Source organism: Suillus paluster, assembly GCF_016628075.1.
Source record: "Suillus paluster strain FC165 chromosome Unknown EDB91scaffold_3, whole genome shotgun sequence".
In the NCBI taxonomy this organism is placed as follows: domain Eukaryota; kingdom Fungi; phylum Basidiomycota; class Agaricomycetes; order Boletales; family Suillaceae; genus Suillus; species Suillus paluster.
In genome coordinates this window covers 845,552-863,737 of record NW_024537563.1, presented here as the reverse complement: position 1 = coordinate 863,737, position 18,186 = coordinate 845,552, and the positions used below count along the sequence as shown (strand labels likewise).

At 49.4% G+C, this 18,186-nt stretch overlaps 12 protein-coding genes across 12 annotated transcripts; 6 read left to right on the top strand and 6 right to left on the bottom strand.

Moving 5' to 3' along the window:
• Nucleotides 1–9: 9 nt before the first annotated feature.
• Nucleotides 10–2,156, bottom strand: EDB91DRAFT_1234220 (RNA polymerase III transcription factor IIIC subunit-domain-containing protein; the record flags this gene model as incomplete). Its single annotated transcript, XM_041321186.1, has 11 exons — nt 10–117; nt 174–395; nt 449–575; nt 627–767; nt 821–928; nt 976–1,055; nt 1,105–1,188; nt 1,234–1,366; nt 1,415–1,601; nt 1,651–1,728; nt 1,781–2,156. The coding sequence occupies 11 exons, from the start codon at nt 2,154–2,156 to the stop codon at nt 10–12; spliced, it is 1,644 nt and encodes a 547-aa protein (XP_041183174.1).
• Nucleotides 1,990–2,889, bottom strand: EDB91DRAFT_419925 (uncharacterized protein). Its single transcript, XM_041327210.1, has 3 exons — nt 2,540–2,889; nt 2,357–2,484; nt 1,990–2,303 (listed from the first exon to the last, which is right to left on the bottom strand). Exons 1-3 carry the CDS (start codon nt 2,769–2,771, stop codon nt 2,253–2,255), a joined length of 411 nt encoding a protein of 136 aa, XP_041183173.1. The 5' UTR covers nt 2,772–2,889; the 3' UTR covers nt 1,990–2,252.
• EDB91DRAFT_1100121 (uncharacterized protein) lies at nt 2,836–3,951 on the top strand. Its single transcript, XM_041317174.1, has 7 exons — nt 2,836–2,926; nt 2,972–3,040; nt 3,096–3,154; nt 3,204–3,347; nt 3,395–3,440; nt 3,489–3,624; nt 3,672–3,951. Exons 1-7 carry the CDS (start codon nt 2,879–2,881, stop codon nt 3,743–3,745), a joined length of 576 nt encoding a protein of 191 aa, XP_041183172.1. The 5' UTR covers nt 2,836–2,878; the 3' UTR covers nt 3,746–3,951.
• Nucleotides 3,325–4,258, bottom strand: EDB91DRAFT_1100112 (uncharacterized protein). The gene is made up of 4 exons (XM_041317173.1): nt 3,931–4,258; nt 3,662–3,876; nt 3,458–3,602; nt 3,325–3,387 (listed from the first exon to the last, which is right to left on the bottom strand). Exons 1-2 carry the CDS (start codon nt 4,131–4,133, stop codon nt 3,795–3,797), a joined length of 285 nt encoding a protein of 94 aa, XP_041183171.1. The 5' UTR covers nt 4,134–4,258; the 3' UTR covers nt 3,325–3,387; nt 3,458–3,602; nt 3,662–3,794.
• A 15-nt stretch (nt 4,259–4,273) lies between these two features.
• EDB91DRAFT_1100111 (uncharacterized protein) lies at nt 4,274–5,613 on the bottom strand. Its single transcript, XM_041317172.1, has 5 exons — nt 5,331–5,613; nt 5,103–5,270; nt 4,965–5,039; nt 4,728–4,906; nt 4,274–4,673 (listed from the first exon to the last, which is right to left on the bottom strand). Exons 1-5 carry the CDS (start codon nt 5,576–5,578, stop codon nt 4,501–4,503), a joined length of 843 nt encoding a protein of 280 aa, XP_041183170.1. The 5' UTR covers nt 5,579–5,613; the 3' UTR covers nt 4,274–4,500.
• A 385-nt stretch (nt 5,614–5,998) lies between these two features.
• On the top strand, nt 5,999–8,048 carry EDB91DRAFT_1043449 (kinase-like domain-containing protein; the record flags this gene model as incomplete). Its single annotated transcript, XM_041313063.1, has 12 exons — nt 5,999–6,135; nt 6,190–6,303; nt 6,353–6,491; nt 6,537–6,713; nt 6,763–7,005; nt 7,058–7,161; nt 7,216–7,297; nt 7,349–7,423; nt 7,475–7,534; nt 7,588–7,631; nt 7,683–7,785; nt 7,839–8,048. 12 exons carry the CDS (start codon nt 5,999–6,001, stop codon nt 8,046–8,048), a joined length of 1,488 nt encoding a protein of 495 aa, XP_041183169.1.
• A 208-nt stretch (nt 8,049–8,256) lies between these two features.
• EDB91DRAFT_419653 (uncharacterized protein) lies at nt 8,257–10,045 on the top strand. Its single transcript, XM_041327209.1, has 5 exons — nt 8,257–8,447; nt 8,508–8,777; nt 8,828–9,250; nt 9,301–9,719; nt 9,770–10,045. The coding sequence occupies exons 1-5, from the start codon at nt 8,351–8,353 to the stop codon at nt 9,899–9,901; spliced, it is 1,341 nt and encodes a 446-aa protein (XP_041183168.1). The 5' UTR covers nt 8,257–8,350; the 3' UTR covers nt 9,902–10,045.
• A 144-nt stretch (nt 10,046–10,189) lies between these two features.
• EDB91DRAFT_1043734 (uncharacterized protein) lies at nt 10,190–11,230 on the bottom strand (the record flags this gene model as incomplete). Its single annotated transcript, XM_041313081.1, has 1 exon — nt 10,190–11,230. A coding segment is annotated over one exon (1,041 nt), but the record flags the coding sequence as incomplete, so codon positions are not given.
• A 901-nt stretch (nt 11,231–12,131) lies between these two features.
• Nucleotides 12,132–12,960, top strand: EDB91DRAFT_1100072 (uncharacterized protein). The gene is made up of 4 exons (XM_041317171.1): nt 12,132–12,229; nt 12,280–12,426; nt 12,477–12,577; nt 12,626–12,960. Exons 1-3 carry the CDS (start codon nt 12,197–12,199, stop codon nt 12,528–12,530), a joined length of 234 nt encoding a protein of 77 aa, XP_041183166.1. The 5' UTR covers nt 12,132–12,196; the 3' UTR covers nt 12,531–12,577; nt 12,626–12,960.
• Nucleotides 12,961–13,132: 172 nt separating this feature from the next.
• Nucleotides 13,133–15,191, top strand: EDB91DRAFT_419635 (uncharacterized protein). The gene is made up of 2 exons (XM_041327208.1): nt 13,133–15,071; nt 15,123–15,191. The coding sequence occupies exons 1-2, from the start codon at nt 13,220–13,222 to the stop codon at nt 15,143–15,145; spliced, it is 1,875 nt and encodes a 624-aa protein (XP_041183165.1). The 5' UTR covers nt 13,133–13,219; the 3' UTR covers nt 15,146–15,191.
• A 184-nt stretch (nt 15,192–15,375) lies between these two features.
• EDB91DRAFT_1234214 (P-loop containing nucleoside triphosphate hydrolase protein) lies at nt 15,376–17,142 on the bottom strand (the record flags this gene model as incomplete). Its single annotated transcript, XM_041321185.1, has 10 exons — nt 15,376–15,588; nt 15,626–15,669; nt 15,696–15,759; nt 15,813–15,937; nt 15,989–16,079; nt 16,129–16,199; nt 16,252–16,397; nt 16,453–16,564; nt 16,611–17,051; nt 17,103–17,142. 10 exons carry the CDS (start codon nt 17,140–17,142, stop codon nt 15,376–15,378), a joined length of 1,347 nt encoding a protein of 448 aa, XP_041183164.1.
• Nucleotides 17,143–17,320: 178 nt separating this feature from the next.
• On the top strand, nt 17,321–18,095 carry EDB91DRAFT_1194618 (Rdx family-domain-containing protein). Its single transcript, XM_041320570.1, has 4 exons — nt 17,321–17,484; nt 17,546–17,553; nt 17,606–17,804; nt 17,866–18,095. The coding sequence occupies exons 1-4, from the start codon at nt 17,326–17,328 to the stop codon at nt 17,932–17,934; spliced, it is 435 nt and encodes a 144-aa protein (XP_041183163.1). The 5' UTR covers nt 17,321–17,325; the 3' UTR covers nt 17,935–18,095.
• The last annotated feature ends 91 nt before the right edge of the window (nt 18,096–18,186 follow it).

Below are 18,186 nucleotides of genomic sequence, written 5' to 3'. Positions count from 1 at the left end.
TACCTCCCATTATCGCGAATTGTCTGCTGCCTGCGAGCTTCGACCGCCATGCATCTCCCGTCGACTCGCTTGGAGGTTTCTCGCGTTCCGATCAAGAGTGGCTTGCAGTCTTGCAGCCTATGAGAGAGGAAGGGATAAGGCGGTATTATGAAATAAGACCCGCAAATACGCACCGCTGCATCTTCGGGTCGCAAAGCCCCTTTCGCCATGTTATGTTTACCGAATTTAAGCCGCTTGATACGAGTGGTTTGTGACTTTCCGGCGGCATCTTGTTCCAGGAGGGCTTCACATTCCTCCTGTGTTGCTACGTACCCTTGCAGTAGTGAGAAAAACTTGTGACGGAGGACAGTCTTGATTCTCTCCAGTGCCTGTGCGCTGTACCATCCATCTCGTTCCTACCAATACATTTGATTAGTGAAAGCCCGTTTTCACGTCATCAGCGACTCACGTCGCAGACTTCCCGAAGGTTTTCATCATCTTCTATCATCTCCTTCAACATAGGGTCGTGGATATCGCATAATTGGAACGCGGCCGTCTCTTTAGTGAGAGTGGACCCGTCAAATATGTGTGATTTACTAGTGATCGTTTACGTTGAGCCACACATAGTGACGACCCTGAAAGCTTACCGCCGATCAGCCTCGAACGATTCCTCTTGCTCGATGGACCTATTGATGTATGTGGCAGCCGATCTGCCCTCTTGTCTGCGCGCTACAACGGAAGGCCGTGCCACAGGGTGGTTGGCATTCCGGAAATATATCCGCTGATATCTTTAGCCCCTGACAGTGAGTTGTTCGCCAACAGAAATATGTACCAAACTCACATTCGAGCATCCAATTCTTTCCGGGGGTCGTATTTAAATCGGATCATTGCATCTCGCCATGGTCCATCTGAGAACATATATCCAGCCAAAGGCATGATGACTTTCGAACTGTATCTGCTGGTTAGACTTCCGTGGTTGTGTACTGTAGCGCGTACTTGTGAATTTCTCTCGATTCTGCAGGTGAAAATTGGTTGTAAAGGGCAGCGCGAGTCCACACAGGACGTTCATTCATGAACTGTTCGAATGAGTAGATAATCAAACAAGAAGCGTGAACAGTAGCTCACTTCCAGTATCCGATTCAATAGTTCGCTATTGGCTTGAGCGCGTGCATTGTCAACTGTCGGAGGAGGGCCCTCAGGAACCTGTTGCTGAGAATCAAAAATGTTGTAGAGGTGCAAGAGGACGAGTCAAACATTGGGATCACTGAAAGCGATAGTCATTGGTCCATGGCCTTTCCATCGACCCTTGTTGATGAGTCTCTTGCGCTCTTCACCAGTTTCTTCATTGATGAGGGACGTTACGATCGAAGCAGGGTTTGCCTTGAAGCTGCAGGGAGGTCAGCTATTTAGAGGAGAACGAAGCAGAAGCACGCGCTTGTAGTTTTGCGGTACGTTCTGACGGCTGAACAACGGAGGGGGAAACAATCGCAAGTTGCTGCGAGGTCCTGAAGATTTCTCGCTTTGTTCTGCCAATGCTGGATCCAGCTCGGGTGGATGGATGGATGGTGGAACCACATAGTCCTCCTTTTCCTCCGGAATCGAATATTGTCGGATTGCATCGACTTCAGAATTTGAGATCTACGGATCAACCGACTGAAACGCGGTGCTTACCGTCCATCCGATCCATTGCAAGACGCAGCTGGGCCAGGGGATCATTCATATCGGGCTGAAACTGATAATCCGCCATACCTTATGATGCAAACGCGTTATCAAGACACCTGCAAACATGGATTGCACTCACTGCGAAACCGTGCTGTCTTCGGGACGATGCCCACTGCATCCGCGGTGAACTCTCCAATACATTCTCCGTCTGGTTGCCTTCGTTTCCGCCTCACGACCTTCAACAGAATATTGCTGGTGCCGACTATATCGCCCGGTATTGGGTGAGCAAATGGATTTCCTGGTCGTAGATTGAGCTCAAGAAGCGCCTCATTCTTGGCCGCGGTGCGCTTGAACGCGGTTTCAAGGCGTGAAGGTCCTCCGAGGTTACTCACGGCCAGCGGAACAGATTCGGGTTTGACATAACCCGGATACTCGATAGAATAGAATGGTGTAGATGGCAAGGGTCTTTCTGGGGCTTCGGAATGTATCGTGGACGATCCTGCCTCGTCTGACATGACGGAAAGGATTGAAAGGAGCTCACGACACAAGATAACTGGCAAGTCCCTTATATCAAAGACTAGTAGGTACTATTTACACTACAGTAGTCCATTTCAATTCCCTCCGACCTTCTTGGACAGGCCCATAAGCTCTTGCATAGTATCCTGGCAGAAAAAACATCGGCGAAGAGCGCAAACCTCTGAGAAAGGTTCCTTACCTGCGAGGTGATGTCCACGCCCGCCTTTTGCAACTCAGTGACAACTTTTTGTGCTGCTTGCCTAAATTCCGAGTTCGCAGCCAACTTCATCATCTGCAACGTCGAAGGCGGACTGTTTGCGTCAATCCCTGGTAGTGTACTGCATGAACATTGGTGAATAATCCCCGAGAATTCACGGCTGACCTTGAGCCCTCATAAGTTCCGCAAAATCTCGTAGCGCCATCAAGGCCTCTGGTTTGTCCGCAAGTTTCCCGAATATTGAAGTGTTCTTGAACTGCGCAAGGAAGGCATCTTCATTCTCTGAGGCTTGTAGTCGCGATGAGAAGGAGAACGTTCGGCGACAACGGAGGAGTGCTAGTGAGCTCGGTCGAACCGGTCGTCTTGCGGAAAATAACACTTGACGTATGTGGTTCATGACGGAGGGATTGTTGAAGGTGGAAAGACCGTGCGCGTGAGTGTTGACGTTGAGGCCTTTGTCAAAGTAATTTCAGCCACACACGCGTTTTGACGAACGCGGCCACCATGGACAACGACTACTTTTCCATTGATGCCATACTAGCTGAAAATCAGGTTTGTGTGCTGTACTTGATGTTCTAACACTAAAGTCTGGCCCAGAAAATACAATGTACCTTTAAAGTTGACATCCCTGACATGGGTCACCTCGCAGGTGGATCTGACCGTGATGTACGGGTCTCAATCGCCCTTCCCTTGCGTGCCATCATCGTTAAAGCCACCCTAGATCAAATCCTTATCAAAGGCACCAATACCGATATGGCTGGCCTATATCATGTTATTCTCGTGCGTCTAAAGTCATTTCCAGTGGACACAAGAACAAATCAATCTTCAGAGACTGGGCTGACTTCACTATCCCTACACCCTTTGGCACGCGAGTAAGAAACGCGCTCAAGGCTGAGCCCCGGAGTGTAAAGCTATCCAACTTGATTGGTGCAGGTGGACTATGGTACGGTTTTGGGAAGATGATCATGGATATGTGAGTCTCGCTGCTAATTTCAGGGAGCATGCTTGACTGGCTATAAGTTTGAGTGAAGAGCAGGCGAATGGTATATCAGAAGTGCTAACAAAGGTGCATTGCCTGCATACAGTGTGTAACATTACCAATAATCGTTTTCAGGCCTTCAAAGGGCGGTTGCTCGAGGTGGTTGACCAAGCGCAGCATTTTGCAGCCCTTGGCCCTGCAGGAGGAGGTGGACCTTCTTCCGATACAGCACAATCGTTTAGAGAAGGGCTTGATGGGACAGAAAGGGAATGTTAGTGCCTAAAATTATGGCTTGGACACTCACTCACTATATTGTAGTGTTTGCACTGGCCCAGGAAAGCGCAAAACGGATGAAACGTTGGCATGAAGGAAATGACAAGGCACGTCGATGAGGAGATAACATTCCATGCATTGCATTGCGTCGTGTATCTCTACGATATATCATTGTTCTTTTTTGTCTGTACTCGTCTCCATACTGGTCGTCGCACTTGCAGGAGGAAGTTTTTTAAGCTCTTGCACGAACCTATACATTGGCCTCAGTACGATGTTCAACGTTTGTATGCCCAGCTCGACGTACCATTTCACGCTCGCCCATAAGGCTAGTTGGATGCCCATCAGAACAAAGAAGTGCGGATTGCCTTTCGTTAGGTACGCTGACCAAAGGAAGACGAAGAATAGCAGTGCAAATGCAGCGTCGACTGCGAGAAGAAACGTCGGATGGAGAGATGAACCTGGTTTCAGAATGAAAGAGAAGAACGAGGACTCTTCTCCTGATGCCATATTCTCGCACTTCGGATTGCTCAAGTAGTGGAAGATGCAAGTCAGCCTGAAGTTTGTTGGGAAGTCGGGGTTCGGGAGCAAAGGTTAAGTTGTACTTACCCGGTGTGGAACTGGAAGAATTCCACGACTGCCGACAAACTAACGCCTTCTGGCTGCAAACATCTCATACGAGCGTTACCAATTACATGAACAGTTTGGAAATTCTGCTACGGGAGACTATAAAGCACTAAGGAAATACTGAAGGGATTATGCAGTTACTTCGTTCTACGGATTCCAACATGTGAAGAACATGGGCCGGACTCGACTCGCAATCGAACCTTCAGTGAGGCTATCCCAGGCGAGCCGGACGTGGGATTGAACCCCTACGTCATGACCAGGCGAATGTGATTGCAGGTTCCTCACAGCGGCTGTGGGTTCGTTCTAGAACTTCTGACCACTGCCACATGATATCTGTCTGAGGGTCGCTGCCTTGCTTGTGCAATGTGAGCGTACAACGCTGCGCTCCACTTCCATCAGATGGAGAATCGGGATCTGGGCCGGCTGATGGAATATATTAGCGAGACGACCCAGGAAAAAGCGAATGAGTAATAATACCTTTGTCAAATGTGCCTACCCATTCAAAATACTTGTGCGCCAGAAAAGCGATCGATTCGGGTCTAGATGTTTCATCGTTGCTCTCTTCTCCGTTGAAGACGCTGAAAATTGGGGTTCGTAGGACGGGGAGCTTCAATTTGTCAAGTTGGGAATCAAATAGAGTGAGACGCATTGGCGTTCTGAATGATATTAAACGCTCGACTTATCGATGGAAGACTGAACTGCCATCCGACGCACTGTGAATCCGGGGAAAGAAAATTCACCAAAGCAAAAGCGTGGGTAACGAGCAGGAGATACGATGCGATAGTATGACTTGGCAAGAATCGTTCATTTCCTAAAAACATGTTGCACACAGCATGAGCGAATAGTACGTACGGCTTGTTTTCATTCATGGGCAAAAAGTATGCAGATAGTTCGTGCAAAATAAGCAATGATGGGACTGAATCTAGGGTTGCTTTTGCATCGACAGGTACAGGTTCAGAGGCCTCGTGTGCCCGAAACGCGGATAATAGCACGATGAGGTGATCTGGGGTTGGAGGGTAGCTGAGGGTTGGGCATATCGATCACTTTACCCCACACCCACACACAAAAACGGGGACCAACAAGATGTCAACTTTGGAGCTACTGTGACAAGTATTCCCCGTTCCAGAATCGGTAAGCAGCCATTCGTCGTTATATTCTCGAAGACTGCGTATGAGCGCCTGACGAGAAGAAGAAAGAAGTAAGGCCTTGGCACCCGTTGGAACAGACAAACACATGTGAATTGGAGCTGAAGGGTGGTAATCTCCCTGAACGATGAGAGATTTATAGGGCGGTAGACACGGATCAGAAGAGGGAAACATTCGAGCCATGATGATAGCAAGTTCCTGTGTGTGACAAGTCAAAGGGTGTAACACATCGCATTGGACCACGTGATGGCGTGTACTTTATCCTCAATCGTCGGAATAACATCGAAAAGAACAAGAACTTCCTTCTATTGCACCCTATTGCACCGCGTTGAAGTTATCTTGGGATCTATAGGATAACCGCACTAACTTTCATGCGGTTGGAACAACTTGGATGTTCTGACATGCAATTGGGCGCAAGGATCTTTCCGGAAGGATCGTATGCGATCTGAGCGTCAATCGATAGCCCTTACACGGGTACGCAGGTTGCAATATGCACAGCAGTATATAAACCCTTATTGTGCAAGTCGCACCTGCAATCTGTCTGCTCCTCCTCGCCTTCCCTCAGTTCTGGCACTCAACGCTCTGGGCTTAAGATCATTACTTATGGCCAATATAGCAGCTCAGACGCTTATAGGTGCAGCACAGACAGCTGCCCAATTTGCTCCAGTACCATGGCTTGGAGCCGCTACGGGCTTATTGGTCGCAATAGTCAACATGTTGGCGAAAGCAGAAGCAAATAAGTATGTACTCTCCTTGATATTCCACGGATTCGAGCATTCAACAGTACAACGCAGAAATGGCATCGTTCTGCTTCAAGATCGCTGCCTGAGTCTCATGGTCATGATCAAAAATGAGGGGCAGAACTTGCCCCCGGATCAACAAGCTAGACTGTGTTCGGGTGCCCAGGGGTTAGTGGTCCGGCTTGATCGCCGATCAATCAACTGATCTCCTCATCAGCACCCTTCAAAATATTCTGGACAAAATGGAGCCGTGGTGCTGCATGTCCAAGGTCAAGCTGTTCGTCAAACAGGACGAGCTGGCTGCTACTATTCAGCAATGTCACGTAGATATTTCCGATTGCTTGGTGAAGCTACAGGTAAGAAAGCATCGTTCTGGCGAAATTGTCCTAATATCGCTTCAGGTCACCTCCCACCTATCAATCCATGCATGGCAGGCCAACTTTGAGTTGAGTCGTACACGAGACAAGGAAGACATCATGCAATATCTGGGTGACATCAAGAACCAGCAGGAGCTCATAGCTTTCACACAGATGCAGCAGGCGGCAGAACTTCATCAGATCATGACGCTGATGCAGAAGGTCTCCAATTCCCTGCTAGACTAGTCTTAGTGAACTCATAGCTCTACAGAATCTTCCGGGTCAGGTTCCAACTACAGACCGTGGTATGGAAAGCAACCTGTATCACATACAACATTCGTCACACTCCCTTTTGCCGAACATGAACCTCAAGCGGGGTGAAGTGAAGCGCATCGGGCAGTATGCCGTCAAGGGAACAGGATCGGCGGATATATGGGAAGGCTACTATCTGAATGAGGAAAAGGTGGCCATCAAAATCCTACGTGCCGTTCACTGTGACCCTCAGACGTTGCGGGTACATATTTACTCCCCTCTCCTCAAAGTTACGTCCTCACATGTATCTTTAGAGGTTCAAGAGAGAAGTAGATATCTGGAAACGCGTGTGGGAAGCCGACCGCGGAGAGCATATCCTTCCTTTCTACGGTTTCTGTCAAAACGATGGGCCTTTCCCGTGAGCCCTTCCTCCATATGATTTTCCACTCCCCTTACCATATCATATGACCAGGTACGTTGTAAGTCCATGGATGGTCAACGGCACAGTGGACGAGTATATAAAAAAGTACCCCACCGTAGATCACATTGCTCTGGTATGTGCAAGTCTTCTGAGGAATGTTTGACGTCTTTTTGACTCGCTGCAGATCAAGGGTATTTGCGAGGGTGTGAACGTCCTGCATAGCATGACACCCCCGATCGTGCACGGTGACCTCAAAGGGGTGCGTAGCTTTGATTTTCACTTTGAGGGCCTGACGTAATTGTGTCCCTAGTCCAACATCGTTGTCGACAGTAACGGGAATGCACTGTTAGCCGATTTCGGGTTCGCTAAGGTAGCAGCACATTTCATAGGCCGATCTACTGCATCACTGATATGTGAAAATAGGTCTTGGAAGACGTCACGGGTGTTAATTTCACGATGTCTGCGGGGTACTAAGATCTCCATACTCACTTTACGACGTGCTAACGTATTTGATTCAGAGTTTCGAATTCGCAAAGGTGGCTTGCGCCAGAGCTCTGCTGTGATGGTGGCATGCTTACAACCCAATCTGACATTTTCGCGTATGGTATGACTATACTCGAGGTACGGTGAACGTTCACTATAATACAGTTGGCGTATCTCACAGCATCTTTTAGATCATGACTCATGAAGTCCCGTGGCACAAAATCCGCCACACGACGCACGTCATCATTAAACTTTCTAAAGGGGAAATGCCCCCACGCCCCGAAGATCCCTCCGTCAGCGCAAGGGGCCTGGACGACAATCTATGGTGGTTGGTTCAAAGGTGCTGGTCAGCCCCTGAGAGGAGACCCTCAACGAGAGAAATTCTCGCTCTGTTCGGATAAAAACGTCTCACTGCATTGACATTGCTGTCATCCCCGCTTTCGAATTGCATATCTCACCGTTGTTCTACTACCTTTGCTTGACCTTTGCCATGTACAAGTACTTGCTGTTAAAATCTCATGTCGCATGTCAATGAAGTGAGCTTCCAATGATCCGTCATCCTTTTAGGATAAATTATCGCGCGGCCATACAACTCGAAGTATAGCAGGAACGACTCGTTTATGTAAGTATAGTCTGTCGAAGGGAGACTATTTCAGAAGTTGTATTAGCTTTCAGAAATTGTAAACACAACCGGTTTCGCTTGATGCACCCATTCGCATCCTACGTGCTGCGAAGTTATTACCGTGCAACGGGATGGAACGAAGATAACCTGTTCTCCAACCTAACACGTTCTTCAGACGGTACGCTTTCCAGAAACTCCTTCGCTGGTCTGAGCTGAACCACATGTACGAAACAATCAGCTATACTGGACTTTAGTGTTCCTCGCGGGCTCAATCTGTCAATATCCAAAGCTCCCAATGGGCTCTTCAACACCTCGTATTCCATGAACGCCATGCCGTCCCTCAATGGCTCAGTAGGCTACATATTTACATCCTGTAACCTCGATGTGAAGAGCTCTGGCGGTGTCCGTTTCAAAGATATGGTCGAGCGTTTCAAGGTGTACGACCAGCCTCGAAGGCCAGAAGGAAAGGAGGAGGAATGGCTCGCTGGAGAACGGGTGGACACTCGTGGTGGGTCTGCATGAGTCGCGTGTCTTGAAGTGTTGACAAGAGGGATATAGACTATTTGCTCTATGGCCGGTTATACCTGCCTACGGGTAGACTCGATGCGCTCTACTCTACGCGCTTGTCACCCACTCTACAGGCAATGGTCGCAGCTATATCAGATCCACGGTCCAATTTCTCGTCCGAGAAGCGCTCGCGAGGCGACAATGTCAGCAATGTCATGTTCACCCTACAGCATGACGTTGGAAAATGGTGCTCGGAATATACATACGGCGCAGAAGATGGAATGTGGGGTGTACGCGTCTTACATAACTTTGGAAGGCTCGGAAATCCAGCTGAGCCTCCTGAAGATTTGAACTCGTCCCCTGGAACAAGACCTAAGCGCGTAGACGAGGAAGAGGCAACAGGTGGTGGTCTGAAGGGCAGAGTGTCTGCCGGTGCCGAGTTCTACATCAGCGCAAAAGAGAGGAGCGCTGGAGGTAAAGCGAATCCATCCAGTCACGCCCAGACACTAACCATCAACTTCCAGTCTCAACGGGAATTCGGTTTACAACTCTTCCTGATGCGACCCCACCATCTTTCCAGCTCCCCCCACCATCTTCATCACCACTCTCCCAATCCTCTCGTTCTCCCCCATCTCAACCACCGACGACTATCACCGCTCTTTTTAATCCGATGATGGGACACATACAAGCAGCTTATGCAGCTCGCATATCACGCGACCTCTCCATGTGCTCTCGGTTCGATTTCAACGTCTACAGCTATGATAGTGAGTGGACGATGGGTGCTGAATGGTGGATGCGACGGGCTGCCTCGAAGCATGAAGATGAGCCCGAACCGTCACTTATTCCCCCAGGGCAACCACCAGTTCCCGTTCCACAATTCGAGTCACACGGCACTCCTTCCGATATTCGTGGGGTGGTGAAGGCTAAGATTTCAACGAAAAACGTGAGTTGCATTGCGTTAGAATATGCCGGGGTCGCTCACAGCTCAATTAGAATGTCTCACTGATGTGGGAGGGCCGCCTGAAGCAGATGCTGGTTAGCTTGGGTTTCGTGTCTGATCTCTCCAGTAGGTCAAAGCCAATAAAGGCCATAGGACTCGAGTTATCATATTTCAGCACTGGTTAATATGGAGTGATTGCGTGTAAGGTATGGTACATACACCCGAGATCAGTACAGGTATGAGAACGGAGCAGCTAACAGTGAATCGGAACGCGTAGAAGGGTATCTATTATATGTGCAGACAGTTAAATGCAGTTTTCATTATCCAACAGAACCACAGAACAGGGAAAGGTCGACGCACAACCAAGAAATCGAAGCCGACTGGACGTAAGATGAGCGAATATATATAGCACGTAGATCAGGGCAAGAGACGGAGCACTCGTAACATTCATGAGGAAATGATGGTGGAAATATTTAGTCTTTTGCAACGGCGACACCTTGCGCACGAGGCATGGCTGGCACACCACCGATCGTTCTTGCCAACCGAGATAATGCATCTCCGGTGATGACTGGTCGAGCATGTGGGACACGTTGCCCTGCCCCTCCAGGAGGTGTCGAGTGGTTCCGTGCATGTGTGTTCCCCGGGCCAAGCGGCGAAGTTGTACCCGAACGGGCGGCTCGCTGACTTGCCGCGGTAGCTGGTGCTGCACGCGGATGTGGAAAGGGAGGGCGGCCTTCCGTCTTCGATCGACCATGCGAAGGACTAAATCCGCGCGCAGGAGTCGGGGCAGTCGGGCTCATGAGTGATGGAGCGGAGCGGGATTCTGGGAGACCTTTAGGTGCATGGATAGATGTAGCGAGGCTGTAGTCGCTGGAAGAAGAGCTGAGGGTCCTTTCTGCAACCTCGGTAAGGGAGGGAGCGTGGATAGACTGCGAAAGGTCTTCCCCTTTTTTGGCTGCGATTGGCTCTTCGCCACCTGCGATCGGCGCTGGTTTGGATGGCACCTTGGAACGTGTAGAACTTGCGCGGGGGCCCTCCGTTGCGGCAATCGGCTTGGGATGCAACGACGGGTTAAGCGAGAGCTTGTCAACATGCGCGACAGTTTCAGGCGCGACGATGACGGCGGGAGTGTCATGCGCATCTGTGGTGGTCGCCACAATGGTATCCTGAACGGTTGGTGCATTGGATAGGGGTGAAGAATCCGATAAGTCTTTGGTGATTTCGCCATCACCATCATTGTCTAATGGTTCCACATGATGCTCCTCTTCATCTTCAGCATCTTCTTCCGTCTGAGGTTCCGGTAGTGGCTTAAGCGCATCTGCCAATATCGGTGATATCTCATCCCCTCTGTCGCCTGCGCTTGTACGGATCGTCGTGACGCCCCAATCATCAAGGTCAGGCAACGAATCATCCTCTTCACCCGCCCAGTCGATATGGCTTCCAGGAGTTGAAGGTCTATTTTCAGCCATTGCAACTGCCCTGACACGTTCAACCAATGCATCGATATCGTGACGTTTCTCAGCCTCGTGTGCGGCCGCAATATGAGGTGGGATATCTTTACGTGGTGCTATTAAAGACGAAGTAGATGCTGCTCTCAGCTTCTGCGGAGCCACCGATGTGGAAGGTGGTATACTTGGCTTAGTAGCACCGTTTAGGGGAGGCTTAACATGCTGGTTGGGGCGTCGACGTCGGCTAGCATTATAACCTGGTGTGGAAGGCACGTTTTGTACTGAATCTGGAGTTGGAGAGGCTGGAGCTACGGTGACAGCTGGAACACTGCGAGAAGAAGCGCGGCGAGATGGCGTTTTGGGCTTAGCAACACGGTTGACCGAAGTGACAACGGGCTTTTCCGAAGGAGTAATAGCAGCATCCGGCTTGAGATGGACCCTTACGGGCTGGTGGGGGCTCGGCCTTGGGCGTAGGCACGTCTGTCTGGGATCCGTGGCCCTCAGAGGGTTCTGAGTGCGAAATCTTGCTGCCGCCTCTGATTGCTGGGCTGCCTGGAGGGCGACCGCCTCTTCCACCACCACGAGCACCTCTCCCCCTCCCTTGACCGCGAAAAGCAGATCCTGGCTCCCCGCCGCGCAGCTTATTCCAATCTCGTGGCCGAGATGGGGGCTGGGAAGAGGGGTTTGCACTGGTAGGGGGAGTTCGACTGGTGGGGCTCGCCATGAACCGTCTTTGAACAACGACTTGGCGATTAAATCTTTATGGATTAGCTAGCCTGTTATATTGGTCTAAGCAGCGTTCAGTAGCTGAATGAAAGCGACAAACGCTAACAATTGGATTTGGAGGAAGGATACGCCCAGTCAGATTCTGTACGGAATAGATTGCAATAAATGGGAGAACAAACCAACAACAGGGAGATTGGGGCTATGAGGGCGTTATGGAGTTCCTCTAGTATGGGTTTGACTCCGAACCAAACACTGCAAAGCAACAAACCTGCTCAGCGACCCTGACAGTGACTATCATCTATAATCATGTCAAAGGCATCACAACCAGAACTCAAGAAGGTAGACCTTTATACAAGTCCTGATTTCGTTTGCTAAATGGTTTGATATAGTTTATGGACAAGAAGTTGTTTGTCCATCTGCAGGGTGGTCGCAAAGTCAGCGGTACTCTGCGTGGCTATGACCTTTTTTTGAACCTCGTCATCGACGATGCTCTGGAAGAGACAACTCCAGCTCAGAGGCATCCCATTGGCACGGTGGTACGTTCTTCTATGACGCTTGCAGGCAACGTCCGTTGAATTATTTGCAGGTCATTCGTGGTAATAGCGTAACATCGATGGAAATCCTCGAAGCTGTCCGTTGAATCGGTAGTCACCCTCTTATTTGTTGCACTTAATAGATGGCGCGACGGTTCGGTTTCTTCTATCGTTCCTGGCGTCTACTCACTCTTTCTTCTAGTGAGCTGATCGATGTCACAATATATTCTTCGTGATTTGACACGGCCTCGAGTTCGATCGGGTCCGATGCAGTGTAATGAAAAAGTACACGCACATTGCTGTTGTAATCGTATCGATTTTTTGCAATCAATTCCGCCTGCCCTGCAATAATGCGATTCTCGACAACGCGTTCTGCTATTCGATGACATCAAATACTTTTGTTGCAGTCCTTATTCCTTAGTGCCAGCGAACACGCACGTCTCACACACGCCGTGACACGCACATCCATCATCATTGAATATTGAATAGCCACTTGCAATGATTTGGACTTCAGAACCATCCAAAAAAGTTCACGTGTTCTAACTTCTAACAGTAACTTGAACGCAATGTACAACAAGTATTAGAGTGTGCTGTGATGGTATATGATTGATTTGGTCCTACATGTGAACGGAATACAGACGAAAAAAATATACTTGCTATGGTACTGTAGACTACAACATGTGATCATAGTAATTCCTAGAAAGGAAGTGAACACATTTTTCGTCGGGATCACTTTCACTGGCATCAAGAAGCTTTGAACACTGGCCAGTACTGGCGCCAGACTAATTACTGTTCCATGCGGAGACAGCTTTCTAAAGTCTGTTTTTCTGCCAACCTCCAAATCAATTCCCTACGTCGACTCGTTCATACATCTCCCCGCTGCTCCTCCGCAATAACCCTTCCGCTTCATATTGTCCATGATGCGTATTCCGGCGCAAGCACTACCACTGCTTCACAAGGGAGTTCCAAGGATTTTGTCAAGCAGGAAAAGCTTTCTGCTCTTATGGATGTCCTCTCGCGCGAGACACGGAGTTATTCGAGCGTATGGTCATGCTATGTCGATTTCATGAGCTACGCAGGCTACGATATACTTCCTCTCGAAGTTCATCAAGCGGTTCTTCGCCATTGCGTCCCAAGCTCAGCAGTCCTGAGGTCTTGGACAGCGCGTCGCATGCAAGCAGGCCAAGCCCCTCGCGTCCCTCACCTTTATGAGACCCGCCTTAAGAACGTCATGCGTAATATCCGAGCTGCAGGCGCAGAAGCCACTCTTCAGGACTATCATGTCATTTTGGAGCAGTTCGCTGCCGTCGGTCACTATACCGGTGCAATGCAAGTATTCACCGAGCTCACGCACGTCTGCAAACTGGAACCTACGTCGAAAACATTTGGTCTATGCCTCAAGGCAATCGCACACCGCTTGTCTCTGCCAATATATAAGACGCAGCGTGCGGACTTAGTTGCTGACGCGAGCAAGCTTTGCCGGAAGTTGCTCAAGGACATGTCAGCTCGGGATATCCCTTCCACGCATTTCAACCTTGACTTGGTGATGCGTATCTTGAAGGAGGTTCTAGATCAGGAGGGTTTCTATCAGCTCATGAAATTGGGCTATGGTATAGACCTGGATTATCCAGACCACCCTCCATTACAAGGCTCCAGTACCCTGTCACCTTTTTCTACCACCGCTCTCAATACCACCCTTGACATGCTCGGCCGTCTCGGCAATGTAGCCAAGCTCGTCCAAACTTTCGAGGTCCTCACCCAACCCCTTCCCCCACAAGCCAGCCGACACTATTCCCAAGAGTTTGATGATGAAGATGACTTCGGAATCGCAAACCCCGCATCAACCGAACCACACCGGACTCCCTACGCCCAACCCAATACCACTTCATACAATCTCTTGCTGAAGCATATATCGCGCGCAGGTCACGCTACCTTTGCACGACATTACCTCTACCAAGCTGTGCGCCTCGATCGCCAGGTCGACCGTCTTCTACGGAGTCAGCTGTATCGTGACCCCCATAGGACACCTGCGCCGCACTTCGCTTTGAATCGGGGCACTATCATATCTGTCTTTGGAGAGGCTAACAGAGACAAGAATATGGAGCTGATGCGATGGGTCGGATGGGTAGCGAGGCAGACCATACGGAGGAAGAAAAATGATATTGCATGGTACTCTGAGCTACGCGACAGCCTCCCACCTCCTTCACAACCGGCTTCCTCTAGTTCTCGCAGTGCCCCGCCAGCAGACGTCTCAACAGCTCTGGACGTTGATCTCGATTCCCCTTCCACGCCCCCAGATTCTCGTCCACCGGAGAAACTCTTTGATATATACCTTCACCTAGAGATCCTCCAGAAAAATCTAGACGAACTCGTGACATGGTATGAGAACCACTATGAAGTCGCGCTCGTCCGGGCGACACAGCGAGTGAAGGAGCGACTTGGCAGGCGGGTGTGGGCTGGGAAGAATATTTATTTGCTCAGCGAGAATGCTCGGTTGACGGTGCCAAGGAACGCATGGACGAGGATAGTGAACTTCAAAGCAGGAAAGACAAGGGCTTCAGGGGAACAGGGTGGTCGGGTTTTGCGGAACGGATGGGTTGCAGGATATAAAGGGCTCAGAGCGCCCAGGCCCCAGCCCCTGCAGTTCTGTAGGTGATTTCATAAATGCCATGTTAATGCGACTGATTAAAAATCTTTAGTCGACCCGTCATCGATAGGCTGATCCGACCAAGTTCTAAACCCGATGCCGCCATTTGTTCGTTGTATACTTCTTTTTGCGATACATTCATGTGAAGCACTAAATTCATGAAGCGTCACTGCAACTTGGATAACGTTGATACATGTGGGTTGATTGCGGGTGCAGGTATCATACATGTTGAGATATGTGGCAGAGAGTGCAAGAAGATGACGACAATGCACAAAAGGGATACAAAAATGAGAACGGGGTTTCGATTATAGAAGCTTTCCGTGATCTGCAGCTCGATCATTAAGGACCTTCTCCATCGCGTCCAGCCACAAGCGTATGTCAGTTTGGAACCGGGAGTTGTTGGGATTGCTAGCCGACGTCGATGATGTACTAACGCCCATGCCGATGTATCTCGCGAGTGCAAGAACGGGCAAACGTCGAAGGGCGCGTCCTGAAAGTTGCTGTGCCTGTGGGAGTTCCTGAGCCACGAATGCTGAAGAGAATTGATGAACCTACTCTGCATTTATCAGCAAGAGCCAGTAAAGCCAAGGCAAGCTGCCCTGTGAAGAAGGCAACATGGTATCACTTGCGCCGGAACGATTTCTCTGTTCATTGACAAGATACAGCGCTAGATTAAGCGCAGGAACTGTCTGAGAGGCATTATCAATAAGGGCATCGACGATCAAGATCATGGACGGCTTACCGCCTCCTGTAGTATTCCTTTTTTCACAAATTCGCACAGAGAGCTGCGCAGAATCTCATAGATGGCTTCGCGTGAAGGCAGGTCGACGTATTGGATAATATCTGCTCGATCAACGAAGGCCGAGTCTTTGGAAGGTGATCAGATATCTCGTATGCATGATCCCTCCCCACCCTTACCTATGGCTTTTGCAAGGTTACTTGTGGACATCACCAGCACGTTCTTCTGGTACCTTAGCTTGTCCAGTTGCGTGAGGAGAGCATTAACCACCTGTACTTCGTGAAAAAAATCACATCATGAGACGGACTTGCAGACGTACCCTCAGACCATCTGAAGGCTCTGTGCCTGCCATGGCACCAGCTCTGGCTGCAGTAAGAGACTCTACTTCATCTAGAACACTATAAGCGGGATATACGATGGCCTATGCGTGTGCTAGACTTACCTATCAGCACGACAACGAAACAGTCTTCGTCTTCCACCATTTCCATGATGTTGCTGAATAGACGTTGTACAAGTTTTCCGGACTCCGAGAACCAACGAGAAAAAAGGGAGTGAGAATTGATCTCCAGGAGACGTGACTGGGAGTAACTGTTTGTTGCGAGAAATGAGAAGTGCATAAGGATAGCGCATGTATTGGGCTTACCGATGAGATAATCGTATGGATAATTTTTGAGCGAGTGCTCGGCATAGTGAAGTCTTGCCTGTCCCCGGAGGTCCATGCAGCAATACTACGCGGTTCCATGTTACCAAGTTGACTAGAAAATCGTCAGCATACAATCACGGTCCACCTAACTCACTCACAATCGACATCGGCGTCACTCAGAACAAAAGTTGCATGTATGTAATCAAGTAGCTTGAGCTTTATGTTGTCCGCATATATCAAGCCATCCCACAATCCCTCCCATGCCTTACATGGGAGTTCGCACACGCTCGCAGCGAGCACGTTCTCCTCACCATCTCTACCTGGTGTTCCATTAGCATATTCCTCGACCACATCGGATTCATGGGGTTGGTAAGCATGGATTTCCAAAGAAATCTCTTTGAGGCGTAATGATGTCGATGGACAAGCCGATTCTGATATTGCGATTCGGTCCACCGATGAAGCAAGGGTTAGGTCTGCTTCCCATCCATAGAGAACGGATGGGAGCTGAATTGGATCGTAGTTGTTGGTGATAAAATCTCGCACGAGACCTTGGATGACGTCTACACGCCGTCTAGATTTCGTAGAGAGCCGGACCTCGACTATGTGTCGCGATGAGCTGCTTGTGGTTTTTACTTGGAGTCGAGACTCACCATGTACGGTCCATATTACGTCCGGCTTGCTCTCATTCATGTCCGAGTGCGATGTCGACATCGCGCTACTATCAGAATCTTTCTTTTGGACGGACATTAGTAGTGGAGAAGGGAAGACGCGCAATTCGAAGTAAACAACGCGTCAATAAAGATTGCGTGTCCACGTGACCTATTTATCACTGATAGCTGGACTCATCTGATTCGACATCATTCATTCGCCACGATGGCAGAAATGGCTGGCGCATCCTGTCCTTTGCCCATTGAACAAGATAATGCAGTTTCTAGCGAGCAACCCAAAGGAAATCTTGCTCTTGACTCGTCGACCTTTGTTCCACCAATTCCACTGGTGTCACCCAGCATTATCATAGAATTCTGCGACCGCGTACGCAGTGCTTGTTGTTAAAGCTTACTGATCAGCTCACTGTGATAAATGTGCTATCCAGTGTCGATGGCAAGTGCATGAGTGCTACTAAGCTTATGCCAACTTCATTCATTCCTTGCAGGCTCCATCGAGCGACCTGGGTTTCCACAGAGTTGTTCCTTACATTCCCGCCTCCAGCCTTGAAGGCAATAACAATCATTCCTCTAAACTCTGAGGAAACTGGAGGTCGTTTCAGGGTCTGGCTCAATCTCGAAGGCAGTCTCCCACACTTGATGTGGGACAGGAAGATCGAAGGTGGTTTCCCCGAACTGAAAAATCTGGTTTGTTCAAGTTTCAGTCGCATGCGATATTAATCTAAAGAATGGCACCCCATTCTATCAGAAGCAACGTATCCGCGACCACGTACAACCTGGCAAATCGTTAGGTCATTCGGACAAAAAGAGTGAATGACGGGTCGAAGACCCTTGTGGAAATTATTCGAAGCGGTTTTTGAATACATAAGTGGATTATGTTGCATACTACGTCACAATAGTAGAGCAGTAACTTGGCAGTAACTCTAATGTAAATTATAGTGAGAATGTTGTTGAATGAGCTCGGGGCCTCGGCAGGCGAGAAGGACTTTGTTCTCCGCCACGACGAAACCCTTTGGAACTTACGGAGCTCGCGCTGACCAGATTTGATTCGTGCCCAGTGCCCACCGGA

What these genes read in the sequence shown, in the direction of transcription:
- EDB91DRAFT_419925 (XM_041327210.1), bottom strand. Translation starts at nt 2,771, where the DNA reads ATGAACCACATACGTCAAGTGTTATTTTCCGCAAGACGACCGGTTCGA. An exon ending in GGAACTTATGAGGGCTCAAG is followed by an intron (nt 2,485 to 2,539) that starts GTCAGCCGTGAA and finishes GTACACTACCAG; the next exon opens with GGATTGACGCAAACAGTCCG. An exon ending in GCGTGGACATCACCTCGCAG is followed by an intron (nt 2,304 to 2,356) that starts GTAAGGAACCTT and finishes TTTTTCTGCCAG; the next exon opens with GATACTATGCAAGAGCTTAT.
- EDB91DRAFT_1100121 (XM_041317174.1), top strand. Translation starts at nt 2,879, where the DNA reads ATGGACAACGACTACTTTTCCATTGATGCCATACTAGCTGAAAATCAG. An exon ending in CCATACTAGCTGAAAATCAG is followed by an intron (nt 2,927 to 2,971) that starts GTTTGTGTGCTG and finishes AGTCTGGCCCAG; the next exon opens with AAAATACAATGTACCTTTAA. An exon ending in TGATGGGACAGAAAGGGAAT is followed by an intron (nt 3,625 to 3,671) that starts GTTAGTGCCTAA and finishes ACTATATTGTAG; the next exon opens with TGTTTGCACTGGCCCAGGAA.
- EDB91DRAFT_1100112 (XM_041317173.1), bottom strand. Translation starts at nt 4,133, where the DNA reads ATGGCATCAGGAGAAGAGTCCTCGTTCTTCTCTTTCATTCTGAAACCA. An exon ending in TTATGGGCGAGCGTGAAATG is followed by an intron (nt 3,877 to 3,930) that starts GTACGTCGAGCT and finishes GCCAATGTATAG; the next exon opens with GTTCGTGCAAGAGCTTAAAA.
- EDB91DRAFT_1100111 (XM_041317172.1), bottom strand. Translation starts at nt 5,578, where the DNA reads ATGGCTCGAATGTTTCCCTCTTCTGATCCGTGTCTACCGCCCTATAAA. An exon ending in TTTCTTTCCCCGGATTCACA is followed by an intron (nt 4,907 to 4,964) that starts GTGCGTCGGATG and finishes AATATCATTCAG; the next exon opens with AACGCCAATGCGTCTCACTC. An exon ending in GGTAGGCACATTTGACAAAG is followed by an intron (nt 4,674 to 4,727) that starts GTATTATTACTC and finishes ATATTCCATCAG; the next exon opens with CCGGCCCAGATCCCGATTCT.
- EDB91DRAFT_419653 (XM_041327209.1), top strand. Translation starts at nt 8,351, where the DNA reads ATGCACCCATTCGCATCCTACGTGCTGCGAAGTTATTACCGTGCAACG. An exon ending in CCTAACACGTTCTTCAGACG is followed by an intron (nt 8,448 to 8,507) that starts GTACGCTTTCCA and finishes CGAAACAATCAG; the next exon opens with CTATACTGGACTTTAGTGTT. An exon ending in AGAACGGGTGGACACTCGTG is followed by an intron (nt 8,778 to 8,827) that starts GTGGGTCTGCAT and finishes AGAGGGATATAG; the next exon opens with ACTATTTGCTCTATGGCCGG.
- EDB91DRAFT_1100072 (XM_041317171.1), top strand. Translation starts at nt 12,197, where the DNA reads ATGTCAAAGGCATCACAACCAGAACTCAAGAAG. An exon ending in CACAACCAGAACTCAAGAAG is followed by an intron (nt 12,230 to 12,279) that starts GTAGACCTTTAT and finishes GGTTTGATATAG; the next exon opens with TTTATGGACAAGAAGTTGTT. An exon ending in GGCATCCCATTGGCACGGTG is followed by an intron (nt 12,427 to 12,476) that starts GTACGTTCTTCT and finishes AATTATTTGCAG; the next exon opens with GTCATTCGTGGTAATAGCGT.
- EDB91DRAFT_419635 (XM_041327208.1), top strand. Translation starts at nt 13,220, where the DNA reads ATGCGGAGACAGCTTTCTAAAGTCTGTTTTTCTGCCAACCTCCAAATC. An exon ending in GCCCCAGCCCCTGCAGTTCT is followed by an intron (nt 15,072 to 15,122) that starts GTAGGTGATTTC and finishes AAAAATCTTTAG; the next exon opens with TCGACCCGTCATCGATAGGC.
- EDB91DRAFT_1194618 (XM_041320570.1), top strand. Translation starts at nt 17,326, where the DNA reads ATGGCAGAAATGGCTGGCGCATCCTGTCCTTTGCCCATTGAACAAGAT. An exon ending in TCCCCGAACTGAAAAATCTG is followed by an intron (nt 17,805 to 17,865) that starts GTTTGTTCAAGT and finishes CCATTCTATCAG; the next exon opens with AAGCAACGTATCCGCGACCA.